The sequence below is a fragment of the Xyrauchen texanus genome, chromosome 14 (assembly GCF_025860055.1).
Source record: "Xyrauchen texanus isolate HMW12.3.18 chromosome 14, RBS_HiC_50CHRs, whole genome shotgun sequence".
NCBI lineage: Eukaryota > Metazoa > Chordata > Actinopteri > Cypriniformes > Catostomidae > Xyrauchen > Xyrauchen texanus.
In genome coordinates, this window is record NC_068289.1 from 17,786,689 (window position 1) to 17,811,080 (window position 24,392).

General features: G+C 43.2%; 1 protein-coding gene across 1 annotated transcript in view; it reads right to left on the reverse strand.

Annotated features, from left to right (window-relative positions):
* Positions 1 to 24,392, reverse strand: part of LOC127654899 (disintegrin and metalloproteinase domain-containing protein 23) — a 109,722-nt gene that overhangs the window by 80,651 nt on the left and 4,679 nt on the right. Inside the window, exons 3-6 of the mRNA XM_052142446.1 lie at positions 21,297 to 21,373; positions 15,545 to 15,608; positions 638 to 720; positions 143 to 206 (exon numbers count right to left, since the gene is read on the reverse strand). Of these exons, the coding sequence (XP_051998406.1) occupies positions 143 to 206; positions 638 to 720; positions 15,545 to 15,608; positions 21,297 to 21,373 (288 nt within the window). The remainder of the gene's footprint in view (positions 1 to 142; positions 207 to 637; positions 721 to 15,544; positions 15,609 to 21,296; positions 21,374 to 24,392) is intronic.

The window sequence follows — 24,392 nt, forward strand, 5'->3', positions numbered from 1 at the left end:
TTTTATGTTCTGAACGTTGCAGTATGTTTATATAATACCATGAATTCTTCCAACTAAAAAAAAAGACCAAGGAAAATTTGATTCCTCATGATATGGCCCCTTTAAAGTATGTATAAATTTAGAGTTAAAAAATAAGACTTACCATAGAGTGAGTCTGTTTAAGAGGCTCAATTGTATAAATATGGACTCCATCATCGAACATGCCACTATATACAAGAATAAAGTGGAAACAAACATTACATTATGTAAAAGAAGCTGACATGTTTATACTATGCAATTTACAAATTAAAAAATAAATAAATAATGAAAACACAAGTGACAAGAGAAAAGATTAAACGGGCAAATTCAATCAGACATAACCATTAAATCCACTGAAATCACACAGCACCTTCATTATTTATTATGTTGTCAGTCTTTTCTTAGTGAATCTGGTGCATAAACAACACAGTCAGTGTGTGCAAATAAACAACGCTATCAGCGTGCCCAATTCATTATTAGTGAATTCTCCCCACAATCCACTCAAAGGAACTGGTTCAGTACTCACTGTAAATCGTTACAGGTAATTCTCCCCACAGTGTAATCCAGTAAATAGATAAAATAGGAAGAGTCCACTCAAAGGAATTGGTTCAGTACTCACTGTAAACCGTTACAGGTGGACAGAGTCACATGAGAGTTCTCCATTCCTCTGATCTGGCCATTGTAGTAACAGTGCTCTCCACCCTAAGAACACACACAAACACATTTACATACGTATGAATACAAATGCATACCCACATCTATATTGCAGCTGATAATGAGTTCAGTTTTGCCCTGTCCCACATATGGAGTAATACCTGTTCCAACATGTTTGGATCGACAGAGCAGAAAGACACTATAAAAGTAACTTAGCCGCCAGCACATAAGATCGGACAGATATCTCTCTTTCAGTTACTTTGCACATAATTTATGACAATAAATATGAAAGCGATGTCTGGATGTGTGGTTAGTCAATATAACACTTACAGTGAATGGCATTTTACAATGCATTGTTACAGTCAATGTTTCATGAACTACACCTTCCATTCACATATTTGTTGTGTTAACAGCATTTGGCGTGCCCTGCAACTCACAGTCTTGTTTTCAGTTTCTGGTGTGCACACTACAGGACTGATTGCAGACTGGGTGCATTACCTCCCAACCATTCGTCCCCGACTGAGGCCCTGAGTTCGCCTTGTATAAAGATACATTTTGGGGTGATCCGATCACAAGTGTGCAGGTGAGACACATCGCTGTTATACCTGGGAATGATCATTGAGGGAATGGTAGAAAAAAACCCCCTCTGCTATACACTATATCTAGCCAAAAGCCTCCCTGCTTTGTTCCCCGATATATATAAATATGACCGTCTTGCCCTGAATAGCCAAAACTCCACCTTCCGTAACAGAATAGTATTATACAGGTGTATGCAAAGTTTAGGCACCCCTGACAATTTCCATGATTTTCATTTATAAATAATTGTGTGTTTGGATCAGCAATTTCATTTTGATCTATCAAATAACTGAAGGACACAGTAATATTTCGGTAGTGAAATGAGGTTAATTGGATTAACAGAAAATGTGCAATATGCATCAAAACGCAATTAGACAGGTGCATACATTTTGGCACCCTTGTCATTTTGTTGATTTGAATACCTGTAACTACCTAGCACTGATTAATTGGAAAACACAATTGGTTTGGTGAGCTCATTAAGCCTTGAACTTCATAGACAGGTGCATCCAAACATGAGAAAAGGTATTTAAGGTGGCCAATTGCAAGTTGTTGTTCTCTTTCACTCTCCTCTAAAGAGTGGCAACATGGGGGCCTCAAAACAACTCTCAAATGACCTGAAAACAAAGATAGTTCAACATTATGGTTTAGGGGAAGGCTACAAAAAGCTATCACAGAGATTTAAGCTGTCAGTGTCCACTGTGAGGAACATAGTGAGGAAATGGAAGGCCACAGGCACAGTTCTTGTTAAGGCCAGAAGTGGCAGGCCAAGTAAAATATCGGAGAAGCAAAGGCAAAGGATGGTGAGAATGGTCAAAAACAGCCCACAGACCACCTTCAAAGACCTACAACATCATCTTGCTGCAGATGGTGTCACTGTGCATCGTTCAACAATTCAGCGCACTTTGCACAAGGAGAAGCTGTACGGGAGAGTGATGCGGAAGAAGCCTTTTCTGCACACACGCCACAAACCGAGTCGCTTGAGGTATGCAAACGCACATTTGGACAAGTCAGCTTCATTTTGGAAGAAGGTGCTGTGGACTGATGGAACAAAGATGGCGTTATTTGGTCATAACAAGGGGCGTATGCGGCCGCTCCACCAGACTTCAGTCCGTGAAGTCTTACCTGAACCGGCATTGTAGACGGCGGAGAGCAAAAGGCTTCGAGAGTGACCGGATGTACGGTCGAGAAGGAACCTTAGGCAGGTAGTCAGGATGAGGGTGCAATATTTATTTTAGCCATTTGGCAAAATCTAAGCAGGCTGGCAAGACAGACAGAGCCTGCAGATCCCCAAATCTTTTTAGAGAAGTAATTGCCATAAGAAAAAACATCTTGAGAGTAAGTAGGTTCTCAGACGCTGACACTAGAGGTTCAAAGGGGGTCTCAACCAGACCCTCAAGGACTATTGCTAAGTCCCATGAAGGGATCCTGGTCCTAGCAGGAGGTCTCAATCGCATGGCTCCACGGCCGAAGCGAGCGAGCAGAGGATGTCTCCCCAATGGCATCCCGTCAGTCAAGGCATGGCAAGCCGATAGAGCGGCCACGTAAACCCTGAGAGTGGCGGGGCATGTGCCTGCTGATAATTTTCCTGCAGAACTGAAGCAATCTGGCAGTTAACTGGATCTGCATTATGTGCACTGCACCATCCTTCAAAGACACCCCATTTAATGGCATAACTTCTATTAGAGGGAGCCTTAGCACTCAGAATGGTCTCAATGACTCCAGATGAAAGCCCAGTGTCCCTAAGCTGGTATCCTTCAGGGGCCAAACATGAAGATTCCACAGTTCGGCCCGGTGATGAGGTATCGTCCCCTGCACCTGAGACAGAAGGTTCCTCCTGTCCGTAATCGCCTGAGGCGAGCCGTCAAGGAGAGACATTATCTCCGAGAACCATACCCTGTTCGGCCAACACGCCGCTATAAGTAAGAGGCAGGACCCTTGCTGGCGAACTCTGGCCAGGACTCCAGGGAGCAGAGAAACCAGAGGAAACACATACAGGCGCATTCTGGGCCATGAATGTGCCATCGCTTCCAGACCCAGGGGGGCTGGGTGACTCAGAGGGGACATTACGCTGTCTATTTGGAGGTAAAGAGGTCCACTTCTGCTCTGTAAAATCTCAACCAGATTTGTTCCACTACCTCAGGGTGGAGTTTCCACTCCCCCGTCTGTATTTTCTGTCTGGACAGTAAATCTGCTCCCATTCAGGCATCCAGGGATATAAGCTGCTCCGATTAACAGTAGCTTGCCCTGGGCCCAAAGAAGAATCTGCCATGCCAGTCTGTTCAGCTGGCGTGAACATAGACCTCTTGATGGTTTATGTAAGAGACTACCGCTGTGTTTTACACCCGCACCAACACATTGCAGCCTCTGGAGGAAGTATTTCAGGGCCAGAAATACAGCCATCAACTCGAGACAGTTAATGTGACAATCGAGCTGATGACCCTCCCATTCCCCTTGAGCTGGACGACAACTTAAGACCACTACCCAGCCCATCAGGGAGGCGTCTGTCATTAGCAACCTGCGATGGCAAGACGCACCTAGAGTGGGACCAAAATTGAGGAACCGGGGTCTGAACCACATAGAAAGGGTACATAGCACGTGGCAGGTAACCCTTATCAGCCTAGGGGATTAGCCCTTGGTTGAAATCCCCTGGCTTTGAGCCACAACTGAAACAGTCTCATGTGCAAAAAGGCCAGAGGACGCAGTTGCCTGCTGAGGGCAATGAACCGGCCCCCAGTCTTTACAAGGGGGAGCACGATTCACCACGCTTTGTTTTTGAGCCTCCCGTCTAAAAGGACCGGGCGGGGATGGGTGGCTGGTGGCCCCTCCCCCTGAGTGCAGCGAGGAAGGAATTGCCCGAAGGCTTCATCGTGGCTTTTTGCCACCTGGAACCTGGAACCTGGTGATAACTACATTCATAGCATCACCAAATAAGCCAGAAAGCAAAACTGGGGCATCGAGAAGGAATTTCCTTCATTTTCCTTATCTCTGATGCCCGACGGGTTGAGCCATAAGTGTCTCACCGTGCTGACTAAAGCAGACATAGACCGGCCAATGGCGCCATCTGTTTGGTCACGCAGAGAGACAGATCCGTGGCTCGACGACCCTCAGAGAAAGCCTCTTCGTCGACCGTGGTGCCCGCACTCAGGTCCTTCAACAGATCAGCCTGGTACGCCTGTAACACTGCCATAGTGTGCAGGTCAGATAAGCCTTCCCCATAAGCGTGGAGGTGGTCCTGCACGGCTTTGTGGGGAGAGTGGGTCTCTTTAGTGATGATGCCGAGCCAGGCGAGACATAACCCCCAAGTGTCTCTTATACCGGCGGCATCACTGAATACCCCCGTGCCTCGGCACCCACGATAGTCGAATATGTCAACATCGAAGGCACGAAGACACGGGAAGTATAAGGTTTCCTCCGTGAATGAGAGAGCTCGTCATGGAGGTCATCAAAGAAAGGAATGGACTGATATAGTGTTCCCTTCCCCTTTTTATTTTTTATTTTTTTGGCCACCAGACAGAAATCTGTCTTCTAGTTGTGCTTCTTGACTGTCATGAGTTCTCAGGTGCAGCAGCCTTCACATCCTAGGACCGTGGCAAGTTTAGAGGACCGCCCCATCAGATTTGGCACTCCGGGCTACCAAGACACTGCTCTGGCTCTTGGCAGATCTATGGGTAGCCTGGTGTTTGCTGAACGCCACATCTGGCTAAATTTGTCAGATCTAAGTGATAGGAAAAAAGTAATCCTGCTTGATCAACAGGGCCTCTTTGGTGACATTATTGATGCTTTCACTGAGAGATTTTGATCGGTCATGAAGCAATCACTGGCTTTTAGACATATCCTGCCAAGGTGGTGTGATTCAATAACACAGATGGCTTGATAACACTCTACTTCAGGACAGTGTCCAGCCAAACACAGCGTTACCATCTCTAACCATTTCCGTCCTGTAGAATGGCATGCTAACAACCCCAGTGGCCTGCACATAAGCGAAAAGTATTGGTTCTTGGACTTCATCATAGGGATAGGATCCTTGAGGCGTTCCTGATGGTTCGGAAGCGGATTCGTTCGCACACAGACCAGTCTGCTCCAGCTCGAAAGGACGCCCAGCTGGCAGGTGGTGTCAGATCCCACTGGTCACAGACCAATCTCTGAATCCTCTGACTCAATATCTGTATGCATGGTGGAGTCTTCTGTCAATTTTCAGCTGGGTACTGAGCACTGTCCAGACTGAATATGTGCTTTGGTTAAAAAAAATGCTGCCATACTTTAACGGCTATCTCTCAACCGTAAAAGAGTGTGTTGGTGCTCAGACTAAAATTTTCCTTCCTAGGATTAAAACTCGACTTGGTAGACATGTCAGCTCATATGCATTCAGTCCATTATCCTACACTTGAAGAGTTTCAAGCTGAGGAAAACCCTGCCATTGCGTCATTTTCAGCGAGCGCCGGGTGTAATGGCAGCTGCAGCTGCTTGGCTTGCTATGGATGAGACCCCTCCATTGCTGGCTTAGGAGGACACCATGAAGTGGTGAAACACATGAATATTAATTAGGTGCAGATAAAGTAAAATAATATTATACTGTTTTGATAGTCATTCTTGATGATCAATTCAAACACTCCAATAAATATTTTACATAATTAATTTGATAACTTCATCCATACATCTAACTCCATCATGATTTTGTTAGTCATGGGATCAGCTAAATCTTTAACTAAAGTTAAAGTCTTTGCCTCCAGTACAATGAGTTGCAGGTTCTAATCTTTTCTAATATACATATTTTTTATTTATTGTAATAAAGATTGTGGTCAGAGTATATCATGAGTGGGGACACCTATGCTTGCTTGCATTAATTGAAATGGATTGTGAGATGTGGTGTGAGTAGAATGCATGTCTGGATGCACTTATAACACACACAAACAAATTGGAAACTCCTGCTCAAGAACTGGAGATTTTTCTTTTGCATTAAACTGTATACTTACCTGAAGAAAGCTATTTCAAAAAGTGGTGGGAACAAAAATGGCAAAGTCAAAAAGTGGTAGGGAAATTACTTAATGACGCCAATGGTTATGTGACGAAAGTACTGGCAACCCCCTTTAGGGCTCAGGTTGTTACCCTGCAGGCATTCTCTCCTCTTCACTTTGAGTTGGACAAGGCTAAGAGACTGCATAAGGTCTAACCTATGAGGGCATTGAACATGAAAATAGACCGGACGTGTCACTTCAGGGTATCCGAACAACTATTTGTTTGTTGTAGAGGCCGCTCAAAGGGTTTTGCCATCTCATTCCAAGCACTGGGTCCGGGATGCTTTATTTTATGTAACAGTATTTTGATTACCAATTATTTAAATTGTAACTGCAGTGGAATACAGTTATCCATATTTTGCATTTTTAATACAAAATCCTAATACATTTATCCTGTTACTTCACAACTCCTCAAGTCATGCACTTTAGTAACAGTGTTTTGATTAGCTATGTGCACAGATAGTCATTATTCGGTTAACTGTTCAACACACCTGTATTCGAATACTACAATCATTATTCGATTATTCTACATGCGCAATATAGCGCTTCATCATGACCCAAGCCCGACATGATGCGACAAACGGTTGTGTTTCGGGTCAGTTTTTTGGAGAGATAGGGGCTGTTCACACATGTTTTTGCATGAGTCTGTACAGTTTTTCAATTTCAGCCCCTACCATTAAACCTAACCTTATCCTTCCCTTACAAACATTTACAATATTGCAGTAATCAAATCATGGTTAATTTTACCCGGATCAAACCTTTTTCTCAACTCCCTGACCTTCACTGTGACCAAATCATTGTGAGGAAATAAGCCTTTATATTAATTTGTATTTATTATTATAAGTAGTATTAAAGGATGTTGTTGCACCCCATGCCACTTCTGTGACACTAGAGGTGGAGTTTGTCTTAATTTTGTGTTTCACCAGACTAAAGGAGTGAAAATAACCGCACTGTGTGGCAGGTGATTTTTACACCTTGCGCAAATAGGCTCTGTCATAATTGGCACCCTAAGCCCTTGCATTCCTCCGAGTCCAGACTTTAGTGACGCAAGCGTGTGCGTGTGCGATGGGGCACTAGTCAGCAAGTCCATGATGGTACATGAGTTGTAAAAGTGTGCATTTGGGACAGACTTAAAGACTTCATGATTTTAAATTGCATTACTTATTTAAACCGCACATTGGAGATTTAAGACATCACACCATAATTTTCTGTTACAGCATAATTTTCTGTAAAGCTGCTTTGAAACAATGTGTGTTGTGAAAAGCACAATACAAATAAAAATGACTTGACATGACTTCAATCAGATGATGCAAACTCACACTTGAGGATTTCTATTTACTAAATAGCCTAATTCCGAGCAACACACTGACAATAAAGCATTAGACAATTTAATCAAGAACCTCTAAAAATCAAAGTGCACATATAACAACAACAACAAAACCATGTCTTTTTAAAACAAATTAACAAATTAGAGAACAAATTAATATTACTTAAACCCCTGGATGGTAGCAGGTGCTTTGAACACAGTTAAATATATAGAAATAAGAACAAACATCTCACATAGATTGCAAATATAATTTCAGTAGTTTGCAAGTTAATGTAATCCTGTAGTAAGGATGTAAGTAAGTATCAAATCAATTCAAAATCAAATCACTTTATTGTCACACTACCATGTACACAAGTGCAACAGTAGGTGAAATTCTTGTGTGCAGTTCCGAGCAACATAGCAGTCATGACAGTGACGAGACATATACCAATAACAATAAACAACATACTTACACAAAACAATTTACAAATCAAATGTACACATACTTGCACAACACAATAATTATATACAATGTACAGTAAACAATACACACAATATACAATACACAATATACAATACAATAAGTAGGAGTATATGAAATATATATATATATATATATACAGTGGGTACGGAAAGTATTCAGACCCCCTTACATTTTTCACTCTTCGTTATATTGCAGCCATTTGCTAAAATCATTTAAGTTAATTTTTTTCCTCATTATTGTACACACAGCACCCCATATTGACAGAAAAACACAGATTTGTTGACATTTTTGCACATTTATTAAAAAAAGAAAAACTGAAATATCACATGGTCCTAAGTATTCAGACCCTTTGCTGTGACACTCATATATTTAACTCAGGTGCTGTCCATTTCTTCTGATCATCCTTGAGATGGTTCTACACCTTCAATTGAGTCCAGCTGTGTTTGATTATACTGATTGGACTTGATTAGGAAAGCCACACACCTGTCTATATAAGACCTTACAGCTCACAGTGCATGTCAGAGCAAATGAGAATCATGAGGTCAAAGGAACTGCCTGAAGAGCTCAGAGACAGAATTGTGGCAAGGCACAGATCTGGCCAAGGTTACAAAAACATTTCTGCTGCCCTTAAGGTTCATAAGAGCACAGTGGCCTCCATAATCCTTAAATGGAAGACGTTTGGGACGACCAGAACCCTTCCAAGAGCTGGCCGTCCGGCCAAACTGAGCTATCGGGGGAGAAGAGCCTTGGTGAGAGAGGTAAAGAAGAACCCAAAGATCACTGTGGCTGAGCTCCAGAGATGCAGTCGGGAGATGGGAGAAAGTTGTAGTAAGTCAACCATCACTGCAGCCATCCACCAGTCAGGGCTTTATGGCAGAGTGGCCTGACGGAAGCTTCTCCTCAGTGCAAGACACATGAAAGCCCGCATGGAGTTTGCTAAAAACACCTGAAGGACTCCAAGATGGTGATAAATAAGATTCTCTGGTCTGATGAGACCAAGATAGGACTTTTTGGCCTTAATTCTAAGCGGTATGTGTGGAGAAAACCAGGCACTGCTCATCACCTGTCCAATACAGTCTCAACAGTGAAGCATGGTGGTGGCAGCATCATGCTGTGGGGGTGTTTTTCAGCTGCAGGGACAGGACGACTGGTTGCAATCAAGGGAAAGATGAATGTGGCCAAGTACAGGGATATCCTGGACGAAAACCTTCTCCAGAGTGCTCTGGACCTCAGACTGGGCCGAAGGTTCACCTTCCAACAAGACAATGACCCTAAGCACGCCGCTAAAATAATGGAGTGGCTTCACAACAACTCTGTGACTGTTCTTGAATGGCCCAGCCAGAGCCCTGATTTAAACCCAATTGAGCATCTCTGGAGAAACCTGAAAATGGCTGTCCATCAACGTTTGCCATCCAACCTGACAGAACTGGAGAGGATCTGCAAGGAGGAATGGCAGAGGATACCCAAATCCAGATGTGAAAAACTTGTTGCATCTTTCCCAAAAAGACTCATGGCTGTATTAGATCAAAAGGGTGCTTCTACTAAATACTGAACAAAGGGTCTGAATACTTAGGACAATGTGATATTTCAGTTTTTCTTTTTTAATAAATGTGCAAAAATGTCAACAATTCTATGTTTTTCTGTCAATATGGGGTGCTGTGTGTACAATAATGAGGAAAAAAAATGAACTTAAATGATTTTAGCAAATGGCTGCAATATAACAAAGAGTGAAAACTTTAAGGGGGTCTGAATACTTTCCGTACCCACTGTATATATATATATATGAAGTAGTATATTGAGGAGAATATGTTGACAGTCCAGTGTGAAATTATAGATGAATAAAGTGCAGTGCTAATTATTGATCGTGATAGATCAAGTGTTCAACAGTCTGACTGCTTGGGGAAAGAAGCTGTCATGTAGTCGGCTGGTGCGTAAGTAAGAAGTGTAAACGAGTTTGCCTCACTGTCCCTGGAGGAGGGCTCAAGACTCGCCAGTCAGACTCGAGCGTGAATACCCCCCGGGACTTATATAGTTATTGATGAGAGGATGGAGGAGTTGGGGTGGATGGAGGGATGCCGGAAGTATCGCTGCAACCATGGAGGTAAGCAGCTGTTTATACTGTATATGCTCACTCTGGTTGGATTAAATTAACAAACTCCTCCCGAAATTTGTTATGAATCCCCCTTTCAGTCGTTAGCAAGTTAATGCAATCCTGTAGTATAGGGTAGTGTAAATGAGTTTTGATCTACGTGTCAGATGACCAATGGCCCAGTAAGTGTATTTGGTGCTTGGGCAGCCCTTTGGGCTGCTGTGGTTGCAGTGCCAATACAGAAGGAATGGACAGAGTATAGTTTTTCTGAGATGCCGGATTTAAGCGGGACCCTCTATAATGGAGATAGTTTGCTAGCTATTGGAAGGACTGGATGGGAGTTGGCAAACTGAAAATGAAAATGAATGCCCTCTTCTGGTTTGATCTGTTTAACTTCATTTGATAAAGTATCTGATTGTATCGTTGTCTATGATGTGGAGGTCTGAAATGGGGGGATGGATTCTTGGGTCGAATTTGCTGTGGTAGTGAGTTCTGAACAGCGAAGGAAGCTGACGAATGCAAGGATGAGCATGTGTGTCTAGGTGTTTGGAGAAATGTAAACCTGGCAGTTAGTATTTGAGAGTATTTTAGGTATTGGGTTAGCAGATCGGTGGTGAGGGGTAGCCTAGTATCATTTGAGAGGGTGATTTATAGGAATTTTAGTTCTGAACAGGGAGGAACTGGGGCTGGTGTCGGGTATGCTTTCAGGGGCCAAGGCTCTGAATCTCTGCTCGAATTTGAGAGCAGAGGTGATTGGAGACTGGCAGAGATTTTGTGAATGCTGCATTGAGGGAATAGCAAGAGGTATAGCTGTTTGAAGTGTGAATGTGGGAAGGCAAACTGGAGGTTCAGGGTTAGCTGAAAAAGGATTCAGGACTGGGTTCGCTTGCTGAGCAACCTTGTGCAAGGAACGGTTCCGGGGTAGGGGAGATTAGGATGATAGAAAGGAGGGGGTAAATTGAAGAAGGGAATGGGTCTGGAGCAGAGTTTTCCAGCTGAGGCAGCCTCACATGGGAATTCACTCTGGTGGCCCATAGATAGGAAGTGGTAGAGGGATGGATGTTGGCATGAAAAAACAGAGGTGTCTGGATCATGTGATAGGATATATCAGGATACATGCTTGCAAGTGCATTTATGATATGAACGGGCTGAAACTTAGATGCGGGACCTCACTGCGTTCAATGGGAGAGTGTACGATTCATGTGAGAATGTTTTATGCTATATTTTTATGAGCTTGCTCAGAGCTGCTTAATTTGCATGCGTGGGTCCGCATGGCATAGGACTGTAGGACACTTGGTTCTATGGAAGTGATAAATGATGCATTTAAAGAAACTGCCTATGTGAAACAGACAGGCTGAATCCTTGAGCATGAGATCGCACTGTGTTAACAGGAAGAGATGCATGTTGCATGATTGTCCTTTTATTAGAATGGAATAAATCACACCCCGAATGCCGTTTTGAAGGAAACAGAATTGCTGAATAGAGCACCTTAACAAGCTGCATGGTGAGGTAATGAGGCTGACAGGAATCAGCTGTGCGGGAGAACCAGATTGAAATGCTGGGGAGTGTTGGAATGATGATTTAATTAAATAGTTAATGTTTGATTATCTCGCATTCGAATAAAGCTGTAATAGAGCTCAAGTGGCATGAAGCCGGAGCAGCGCCCGTTTGCAGAGGCAGCTCACGCGATGGACCGCTCTGAGTGGAATGTTTAGATAAGAGAACATATGAACAGACATAGGGAGCTGTTTCACATGTATAAGGCGCCACAGCAGCCAGTTGCGGAATCAGTTTGTGCAATGATTTGCTTCGGCGAATAGATATTAGGAAGAAAGACAGCATAAAAGTAGCACTTAAAGTGGAAGCAATCAATGCTGTAAAAACCAAACGAGCTGCGGCAGCAGCTTCTGTTGAAAACAAGATGATATAGATGGAAGAGCTGTTCTGATAAGGGTTAATGCTTTGCAGCAAAGTTGTAACAGACAATCTGAGTCTCTCGCACGGGTCTGTTTGTGGGCAATGGGTAGGGCAGAATGGTGGAAGAATCGGCGCTGCTGTTTGAAACCCCATTATAAATTACACACAGCCACACTTCTGCAGGTATGTACATTATATAGCCGGTAGACCAAATGTTGCTATAGCAATAAATATAAGCCATTTTATAAGCTGCCATCCTGTCTTTTTTCATTTTAGAGACTTTAAATTAACATTAAATTGTTAGTTCACCCAAATATGAAAATGATCTCATATTTTTACTCAAGCCATCCTAGGTTAATGTGACTTTCTTCTTTCAGCCAAACACAATCGGAGTTATATTAAAAAAATATCCTGGCTCTTCCAAGCTTTATAATGGGAGTGAATGGTAACTTAGATATTGAAGCCCAAAAAAAGCACATCCATCCATCAAAAAAGTAATCCATGCGGCTCCGGGGGGGTTAATAAAGGCCTTCTGAAGTGAAGCAATGCAGTTTTGTAAGAAAATATCCATATTTATAACTTCATAAACTATAATCACTGGCTTCCATTAATGGTCATCCACACATCCAGATTCTTTCTTACCCAGCAAAGTTTCAGCGCTTGATAAAGTAAGACAATAATTACAGATAAGACAATGTTTTTTACCTTTTGTTTTGGTGTGAAGACAATAAAATGTTAAATGCCAAACCATCAAAAAATCTAAGCAACCAAAGAATAAACTGGGTAGAGCACATATCAGGTTTGGCACTTATTTTATTTAATAGAATACTACGTTGCAGGCAGGGACAGTTTGATTATTTTAACTTTATTGTGAGTTATTTTATCATTTGTAGATATATATTTTGTGCTATTTAGGCTCATAGCTAACTGTGCATTGTAGTCCCTGCTATTTGAGTAGTGTTTGATGCATTTCCATTGGAATTCTTTTGTTGAAAATCAACAAAAGTATAAATGTCTGTGCTACAACCATTATTTATTTGTGAAGGATCCATAGTCAGTTCTGTGCTACAACCATTGTTTATTTGTTAAAAATAGTGATCTATCAGCCCATTGGCTGAGGTGATTGTGTATTGGGGCTCTGCAAATGGTCACAACTTAAATAAAATGGGGGTTTAAGATGGTCTGCTGATTGGTCAGTTTAAATGTATCTGGTCTGTTTATGGCCAAATGGTCAAGGAGAGGATAAAGTGTGGAGGGGGGTCAGTTCAGTCAGTTTAAATGTATGTGGTCTGTTTATGGCCAAATGGTCAAGGAGAGGATAAAGCAGGATTGTGATGCTCTTATGCTCTGGGTTCTTTTACGTTGCACATTTCCTCTTCCTCTCTTTTTTACCATCTGCACATAAAAAGAAAGGAAGAGGAAAAGTGCAAGGACCCAGAGCATGCCACAATCCAGCTTTATCCTCTCCTTGACCATTTGGCCATAAACAGACCACATACATTTAAACTGACCGAACTGACCACCCCCCACACACACACACACATACACCCCTTCTCTTTCTTTCTATCTTCCATTGTCTCTCACTTAGATACAGGGCTGGACTATGAAGTTTTATTGAATCTTGCCGTTTTCTGCACATTTCTTCAGTCATGTCAGCATTCCTACAGCTTAAACCACTTTAGTCAAAAAAACAACCTTTCACAATAAAAGTTTTTTATTCTAAAGTTCCGACTCCCAACAAATAACTAAATAACCACTCATGAACCCTCATGGTTATCCGATTACAAATGTGACCTTGCACATCCCTAGTTTATATGTCATACGATGGCACTGTGTGAGAAACAGGGTAAAAAGTAAGTGTTTATGAACTTAAAAATCTGCCATTTTACTAGTGATTTGTGTGAAAGTGAATAAAAGTTGTTGTTGTAGTGCCTCTAGTGTTCATTTCACAACAAAACGGGCATTATACAAACAATGAGCCACATAAAAATAATTTTGCAAAAACTTAGTTATAGTAAAGTGATTCTATGAGATCAGCTTCCACACACAACCACTTCTTCATACAGATATGCATGCATTACCTCATTAAACAGTCTGATAATGCAAAATATATTTTTTTATATATTCTGTATTTGTTATGATGTTATATTGTTATATAAAAATGTGACAATATTCAGTGCACTTTTTGAACCAAGACATCATGAGAGCTTGCTATTCTCTGAAATCAAATTCTCACATTTCCCTGCACACAAACTACTATTAAAGACAACATTAGCTGCTTTTCCACTATCGGGCCAGTGCGAGCCAGGGCTATCAACTGGGCCCCTGGACCAAAATCAGTCTGCATTCCCACAATTGGGCCAATAGCCCACCACGTCCATTTCACAAGCAAGAGGAAAGCTTAAACTGAGGAATCATGTTATATTGTTATCTAGAAACATTAGCTAGCTAGCAAGATAAGTAAGCATTGACAAGTGTAGAGTGGAGGAGGGTGGGGCCGGGCTGGAACAGCACACACCCGGTCCCCAATCAGCCTGATGGGGTCACGCGAGGGATAAAAGAAGGCAGAGGACGACAGTTTGAGAGAGAGAGAATTACTGGCAGCTGCCCTGTGTGTATTTGTCTGTGTCGTTTTATTTAATAAAATATTATTTACATTGTTAAGCCAGTTCTAGCCTCCTTGCCCATTTAAACCCCCTTTACACTGGTGCCCACACCCGGGAGGGAGGAGGGATGTCCGTCGTAGAGTCCTCGACACTGCCGTCCACACAGGCGCTGCCATCTGCCGGGGGACGGAGTAGCCAGACTGTCCGGATGCGGGGAACGGCCGGCATCCATGAGGCGAGGAGGGTTGGGACTCCCCGACCGTCTGGAGTGATGGAGTCGCTGCCAGGGGCGGAGGAGAGTCCCAACATGCCGCCAGATAATCAGATAGGCGTTCTGTCCACTGGGGGTCAGAGGTTGACTCCAGTTCACCTGGAGAGGAGCGGCTGCCGTCCGCCTGAGAGGGTTGAGGAGTGATTGAGGACGGCGCATCAGAGAACCGGTGAGTGTGCTTCTTTTTTTCTCTCTCTCGCCCTGTCACTCCATCTTGGCCTTTCCCTCGCCTATATTGTTTAGTTTTTTTGTTTTTCTCTCCTGTCTCCTCCAAGGTCGAGGAAGGCAGGGATGACCCTACGGCAGACGGTGTACAAGACGCCCGAATATGTACTGTTTTGAGCTGGATAAACAACCTGGCAAGTTCAGCTAAACTCCTCCAATGATATTGACCCTGCCTCAATCCCCAGTTTGTCTTAATTGGCCCAAGAGTAATCGGCGGCCCAAAGGCCATTGACTGTGAATCCTCGGAAGAGACAATGGAAATGCAACTGGCCTTGGCATGCACAAGCATGCCTTAATTTGGCCGGTAGTGGAAACGCAGCTATTGAAGGCCAGAAACACAGTCAAGGGTGAAGCCACAAAATTAATTATAAATGCTTTAATACCTTCTGTTGGATGAGCTTCCCTTCCTTATAGTGTATCTCCACATAGTCTGAAGACAGCAGGTCACTGGAACACACAAACACATACAGAATATGAAATAAACACACACAACTCCCAGTACACACACTCACACAGGGTTTAAACTTGCATAATTCATTCTAATCTGTTGATTCTTGACATCAGAATACTCTTGTATTCTGGCTCAAGTTAACAAAGCGGGACTGCTTTCATGCCATATCTTTGGCTGAAAAACATTTGCTTTGAAAGGAATGTTTCTGAAGCCTGTTTTATTGGACAGGACCCTATAACTCAGGCCAAATGTCACAGCTCACAGTTCCACATGTGTGCAACACATGTTTTCCTGCATATTTCCAGCATCTCTGTTACATAAAAAAGAGTGGTGATATGTTCCAAACACCAGAAATAGGGCAAGGCATGTATCTCAATGTTGCAAACATGAAGGAACTTCAAGCTTTTACATACTATACACATACTCACAATGTATACACAAACTACTAATATATGTAGGTTACATACAGTATATTCAAATACTGTATATTACATATACTTCATACAATGGTGTAGATTTGGCTTGAACATTGGGGGGTTTGCAGCATGAAGCATTTACATGTTTCCATTGATCATGGTATAAATATTTGTGGGGGGTTGTATCAGGGCTTTTCCACACTATGGGGTAATAATGTCCTTTAATCATCACAAGCTTCAACTTAAGAAAGCGAGGCAGAACACACACACACACACACACACACACACACACACACACACACACGCACATGCACTCTAGCTGACAAAATTCTTGCTGTCTCATTCTTAGCTGACTGCTCACTTCAAGTGAGGCCACATTCTGCCAGAATGGCTTTGTGGCAGGGTGGAGGGCGGGGCCGGGTCGTGATCCTGCGCGCCCGGTCCCGTATTAGGCTAATTATCTGTCCCTGAGGTTTAAGGGCCGACAGCAGAGGGCTGTGCGAGAGAGAGAGATCGTTAGCGGACATGTCCGCCATGGGTGTTTGTTTATGTGTACTGTTAAGTTTTTCATTAAAATATTATTTATGTTGAAAAGCCGGTTCTCGCCTCCTCCTTGCCCCATCCTTGAGCTGTTTTACACTGGTGCGAAAGCCGGGAGGGAGGAGGGATACGCCGCAGTAGAGTTCTCGCCACTACCGTCCACTCTAGCGGAGCAGCCGCGACCATCTGCCGGGGGCGAGGAGCCCAGCCGCCTGAGCGAGGGCGATGGCCGCCCGACCGCGGGAGGAGGGGCTCCTAGCCGACCGCCTGGGCGAGAGAACCGCTGCCAGGGGCGGAGGAGTCGCCTACCGGCCGCTGAAGCGGCGGGGTTGGAGACCGCCGACCGCTGGCGGGAGGGGCTCACTGCCGACCGCCTGGGCGGGAGAACCGCTGCCAGGGGCGGGGAGATCCCTTCTAGTCCCGGGAGCGGCGGGTGTTCCGTCCGCCAGGGGCTGGAGGACTGCCGCGGATCCGCCCGAGGCGCGGCTGTCAGTCCGACAAAGGGTGGAGGAGTGGCCGAGGAACAAGCTGCGGCGTGTCGGAGAACTGGCGAGTAAGAGTTTTTTTTTTTTCTCATCTCTCTCTCTCCTCTCTCTCTCTCACTGTCGCTCTGCGTTGGCCTTTACCTCTCTTAAAATTTATAGTTTTGGGGGTACTACACTCTTACAGGAAGTACCCCCCATTTTAATTAGTTCTGTTTCCCTCCCTTGTCCCTCCCTCGTCCAGGTAGATGGGGATGACCTGCCGGCAGACAGCTGAAGGCGCGCCTTCCCCAGGGAAAGAGGGGGATGTACGTCAGGCCGGGGCTCCCCAGCCTGAGAGAACGGGGAGGAATGTGGCAGGGTGGAGGGCGGGGCCGGTCGTGATCCTGCGCGCCCGGTCCCGTGATTAGGCTAATTATCTGTCCCTGAGGTTTAAGGGCCGACAGCAGAGGGCTGTGCGAGAGAGAGATCGATTAGCGGACATGTCCGCCATGGGTGTTTGTTTATGTGTACTGTTAAGTTTTTCATTAAAATATTATTTATGTTGAAAAGCCGGTTCTCGCCTCCTCCTTGCCCCATCCTTGAGCTGTTTTACAGGCTTTTTTCTATAACCTTGTAGAAATCACTGAAACACTGAAATTGCAGGTTTCTGTCAGAACAAACAGGGTTGCAGCACTCAAAAGACTCTGAATATTAGACTATTTTTAGCAGTAATGGAGGTGTGGGGGTGGAGTAAAACTGTGTGTGTGTATGTGTGGGCGGGTTTGGGTGGTTTACGAGGACATTTAAAAAAGTGATAAGTATCACTTAAAAAACATGATGCAAAATGTAAAAATGCAACAAAAAATGTTTGTGAGGGTTAGGTTTAAGGGTAGGGTTAGTGTTAGAGGACAGAATCTATCATTCGTACAGTATAAAAATAATTATGTATATGAGGAGTCCTCATAAGGATTGCTACACAAATGTGTGTGTGTGTGTGTGTGTGGCTCGAGAGGCGAAGCCCTGGGAGGCTCGAGAGGCGGAGCCCTGGGTGGCTGGAGAGGCGGAGCCCTGGGAGGCTCGAGAGGCGAAGCAGTGGGAGGCTCGAGAGGCGGAGCCCTGGGTGGCTCGAGAGGTGGAGCCCTGGGAGGCTCGAGATGCGCTGGCTCTGGGACGGTCGAGGCTACAGGCGCTGGCTCACTGACGTTCGAGGCTACAGGCACTGGCTCACTGACGTTCGAGGCTACAGGCACTGGCTCACTGCCGTTCGGAGCTGCAGGCATTGGCTTGTTGGCCGTGGTATGCGAGAGCTCTGGTTTGTTGGACAAAGGCAGAGCCACGGGAGGTTCTGGGAACAGAGCCGTGAAGGCGGAGGCTGGAGAGCAGAAGCCTTCCTTCTTCTCCTCCTCCTCCGGGCAGGCGAGGCTGGCAGCCCTGGATTGCTGACCGTGGCTGGCATTGGCTCTGGCCTGCTGACCGTGGCTGGCGTTGGCTCTGGCTCCCTGACCGTGGTTGGCGTGAACTGGGGAGTGGAAGCCTTTCCTCTCCTCCTCCGGGCGGACGAGACTGGCAGCGCTGGCTCGTTGACCAAGGCAGGCGTGGGGGTTGGCTCGCTGGCAGGCGGGGCAGGCGTGAAGGGACGAGCCATGGACAAGTGGGGGGGTCACCACTGTGGGAGGAGAGGCAGGGTCCTCCTCGACGACGCCCACAGTGAACAGTGAGCCGCATGCCAGCAGAGTCTCCTCCACGAAATCGTGGAGCGTCCAGCCGCGCGTCACCGGTGGCAACCGCTCCTTGAGCGAACTGTTCAGGTTGTCCCGGAAAAAGACCACCAGGGAGGAGTCTGCGACACTCGCCAGCTCGAGGAAATCGCGGATGTGGTCCTCCACAGGACGGTCCTCTTGTTTGAGGCAGAGGAGTTCGTAGTTCGCCCGTTGCACCGCTAGATCCATTTTGGGTCGTTCGTTCTGTTACGAATGTAGGTGAAGGCAGACGTGGGGTGAGGATCTAAATGCAGTGGTTTTATTAAACAAAGTGAAAACAGACAAAACAGGAACAAAGGAAATATCCATGATGGGAAAATAAAACAAAAACACGAAAGACATCTAATGGGTACACAGGCAGGATTAACATTTACGGAGAGCACGGATAATATCAACAAACAAGCATCCACAAACATCAACGAACGACAAGGGATAGAGGAACAAACAGGGCTTAAAGACACAGACACAATAATGACTAAACGACATACAGGCGAGAACAATGAAGTGCATGGGCAGTGATGAGGGCAGGGAACTATGGGAAATGTAGTGCATGACAATTGACATGTGAAACATGGGGCAGACAACAGGGGATCGTGACAACAGTCAACAGGAATGCATATTTTATTAACTCTACCCCTTAACCCAAACCCTAAACCTAGCCATCAAATGTAAAAATGTAATTTTAGAGCAAAATTGTAACCTCCGAATGATGCTCAACAGTGTTAATGTAAATGCAATTACTTTATGTCCCCACGGTACCAGAAGGTTGCTCACAGCATGAATCATGCTATTAGCTTGCGCTAGAGGAAATGTGGTCACCCTTGAATTGATCCAGAAATGTCTGGTGGTGGATGCCACTTGTCAGTAATTCGGCAGTTTCAGGGCACCTAAACTTTCGGGAAACAACATGTTGCATGTGTTGCACATATCCCATGTGATCATGTTGGGACTACACCCCTCCTGAAACTTATGACAGGAGCCTTAGGCAATGCCTAAATAGCTATTTGGCTATTGGTTACCATGATTTCTCCCAACTGAACAGCAATGTCAGCCGAAAAGAAATGTTGTTTCAGAGATATTTCAGTTTGATTATACATTAAAGAGATTGGAATAATGTGCACTGATGTACACAATAAGACCAGGGACATTTATTAAGAAATGAAATAAGATTGATTTTGATTTCATGATGACTTTAACGACCCACAGTATTCTACAAATTCAAGAAACACCCACTCCAAACAGAACCACATTAAAACCCAGTCTTAAGAAGCCTGGAAAGGATCTAACATGGTAAAAGACAGTAAAGCACAATTACAAAGTGATGAAGTTTTGTCTGATACAGGAAGTGGGCTGCAGAAGGTTAGGAGAAGAAGGGTGAAGCTGAGATGAGCTGAATGATGTTTTACAGGTGCAGTGAGAGGAGGAGATGCAGAACTGCATACTGTGGGACGGCTATATTTAGATCAAGACTGTCGCACAACCACAATACTGGCCAGAGTACAGCCACAAACTCCACACAGAAACACACACTCAGAGGCATTATGAGGAGAGAGAGAGACAGAGCGTCTGGGACATTTACCGCACATCAATCAGAGCAGTGTGACAGGTAGACGCCACTCCCCTTTTACAATTACAGTATTCTCAGTCACTAAGGATTGTGGCCGAAGTCTTCACAGCAATGAAACACTGAAATGCAAGGTGTTGAACCAAGAGCCAAGGCCATGTCATTTGGCAAGTTATTATATCAATATAAACTATATTTTTACACTTTCTGATGAAAATGTGTATGGTGCATAGAGATGCTCATTTCGCTGACATGATGCTTTGAGTAGTTTAGCACGTTGCTATTTAGTTACTAGGGCAATGATGAGTGGTTACTATAACATTGCTATGCAGTTGCAAGGGTGTTTCCGGATGGCTGCTTGGTCCAAAGAGCCCACCCTCGTGGGTCTCTATGATATTCTTTATTGTTGTGGAAAATCCCCAAACCCTAAGTACGAGTTTGTTGAAATCAGAGAAATCATCATCAGAACAACACCTGTATGTGTAGGAGGCTGTGATTGGTATGGAGATTCAGAAAAATGACTGAATGTTGTATTTATGCACTGTTTTTGGTAACGATAACCTGCAATAACCATTCAGACTCCCAACATTATTTATTATTGAACAAACGATAATGGTTAAGCACATCACTACTTATGTCCAGTGTAAAGCCACAGATCTGAACAGAAACATATCCCAGCACACAAACTCAACAGTAGCTTTAGATAACACAAAAGAGTGTACCTCTATTCCCATAAGTGCATGAGTTAGAATCACAAAGACACAACACATTAATAGTCTGGCAAATCAACAGCCATGAGAGACATATCCTCATGCCATGAGTATGCAAGCTGTGATATAATGTGTCTCCATAGGTGAAGCCTATAAGAATCATAACATTACTTTGAGGCACAGTAGGATTACAGTAAAAATCATCATACACTATAAATAACGACACCCACTTGTTTAATGTGAGGTCCAAAATGAATGGAGTTCCAAAGGCCTGAAGTTGAAATGAAGTCTGAGCGAGATGGACCTCCTGTCAAGAGAAGAAATATAGTCAAAAGTTTAGTTCAGTTGATAATCAACCCTAATGGTATCAGGTGGTAATACAATGGTACTTTGATACGGTATGTATCATAGATCACATATCACAGTTTTTACATAATTTCTTTTTTTATTCATTTAACAGATGCTTTTATCCAAAGCAACTTACAAATGAGAACATAGCATTTGCAGTATAAGACTGCCAAGTTCTCGCAGTGGCTGGAGTAGTAAAGATGCTAGCACAGAAGAAAGAGACAGGAGTTCAGTAGTGAGTACAATTACTGAGTTGGATAAGTTTTATATAGCACTCTTAGGTACATTTTCTAAAAACCATGATATTAGTAGTGTGCCATGTCCAAACATGTTAATACCATGATGATTTCTTGTAAAGGGCTGTGCATGTAACAAAGAGAGGAGTAATCTGAGACTCTATAAGGTATTCTAGGTTAACTGGTAAAGCATGGCACTAGTAATGCCAAGTTCATAGGCTCATCATGCTGTAAACATGTTAAGCCATGGTGTTTACGTAAGAGATGCTTGTTGAATCTGGCCTGTGTTGTGTCCTGATACCATTTCCCCTGTCTCATTACACATTTTCTGCTTTCTCTCCAGTGCCTCTATGTGGCTAAAATTCCTTACACCCTGTCTACACCGGATGCAAGTCAAAAGCAATAGAACCCCATTATAATCAATAATGCTGTCTACACTGGAAGCGTCCATTGTGGCATGACAGTAAACAGGTACTCCATTCCATTTTGCGTTGCCAACAACACAGTTTAGAATGATTGTGTCGACTTGTCCAGCGTAGACAGCTTCAAGCCGTCAACTGATGCACCCGTTGTAGGCAGAGTGTAACAGCAACTTTAACTCTTGCGGTCCTCCACCCTTACATGATGTAATGTTGCATAGATTGTTGAGTAGTAGCTTTGGAGTCCACATAAGTGCAGGCTTGGCAAAAGAGCATATAGCAGTGGCAAAGGGGGTGCTCATGAGCTACCCTAAGATTCGCAGAATGACTAATGGAACACCCAATGATCACATAGGAAATCAGCGTGTAAGTTCAGACATAATGTGCCAAATTTAAGACAAGTGTCATCATGTGGTGAATGTTCATGCTCTGAAAATTGACTATGCTGTGCCTTTGATGTCATATTACTTTTGTTTAGTGGCTAACTAAATACTAAATTTGCAAAGAAGTGAAAGAATGCTGTTTTGATCTCGAGTTTCAAAAATGCTTGTTGAGATCCCTGCATTCTTTTTCATTTGATGCGCTGCGTCTATCTTGTTTTCAGCGCAGGTGTCACAAAGATTCAACTTTCAGGCTGCAAAGAAAACTTTGTGTGACTGTTACATTTTTACACATGATTAATATTTGTTGTTTACCAAGCAAAGTTTTGGCACTTGATAAACTGTAAGCCACTGTTTTTCACTTCTGTTCTTATGTGCTACATGCCTTGTTTAAACTGTGTATGTTTACTGTTACTATACTGTTACAAGTTTTGCCTATGATGCTTCCATAAAATACAGCCTATTGCAACAATACTTGCTTTGAGAAAAAAGTATAAAGAGATAAAGTATAAAGCGATTTCGTGTTTGGTCTTAAAATCTGATGGTACAGTTTGGGTTAAATAGGGTCGGGTCAAACGGTCTCAGGTACAGATCAGGTTTGGGTTTTTTTTTTTAATGCCTGTGCAGACCTCTAATAAAAGTGTAAAAGCACCCTCTGTCTGCTTGACTACTTTTATTATTTTGGTGCTTTCAACTCTTTTACTCATTTGATTTTAATTGTCAATTTTAGATTTTTGTGTGCATCAATTTAAAGGAAATGTTAAATAAATGTATTTACACAGCAATTACAATTGCAGGAAACAATGTATCGTGCGCTCAAATGTTGTATTTGTGTAAAAATTTGGCTGTATTGATTCTGGTGCTCAACAGACACAATGCTGATTAAGACAACAACATTCCATTGCGGTTGTGAGATCTTCAATCCCAGAAACATTATACATGACAAAGGCATTTAACTTTCAGTGTATCTACTATTAAATATTTTGGTGACTGCAGCTCATTTTTAAAGTATCCCAAAAACAACAACCTGCGATGCTATAATTTTATCCTGCGAATATGTTTTCAAATTAGCACAGTTCGGCATGAAAATCTGGCAACACTGCTCACGTGCCGCAGCTGCTCTGGGGAAGAAAAAAGTGAGAGGACAAGTGTGCAGCGTGTAATTGCGCTGTTCAGAAAAACTGTTCAGAAAATGTTTACGTTCCTCACTTGATTTACAAGAATTTTTTACTTTCTGCCTTATTTTGTGGTCATTATGAAATAATTATTCTAAAAGTATTCTAACATAATGTATATAAGTAACTGTATTCTGAATACAGGTGCTTGAAAACATAATGTGAGCTGAATACAGTTACTTGATTTTTGAACCCTGATTATTTATATGGATACATTTTTTCCAACTTAGTAGACTAAATATTAAATGAAACAGATGACAATATAAAGCAAATTAATCTATTAAGAAGTCCAAAAAAATTTATGTTACTGTATTCTGATTACCAACTATTTAAATATATTTTGTATTTTAAATACATAATCCCGTTATATATATTTCTGTAACTTCCCAATCGTGGATCTGGGAATCCATAAATAGCCTTGTCTCCACCACCAACGGCAGCTTTTGTTTGATATCTCACTGATATCTCTACCTTGGAAAGATTATTGTTCTGACTGTTTCTCATCTCACTGATATCTCTACCTTGGAAAGATTATTGTTCTGACTGTTTCTCATCTCACTGATATCTCTATCTTGGAAAGATTATTGTTCTGACTGTTTCTTGTGTATTCTTTGTCTATTTTGGTGTTTGACCTGCTTTTATGTTTATATACCTAGAACTTATATTGTTTGTAAATACTTGTAAACAGAAGCTAAATTGGCTATTGGGTATGGAGTCTAATGCCATTTTGTTTATTGTAAATCTTTTGCCTCAGTTTAGGGAGTTAAG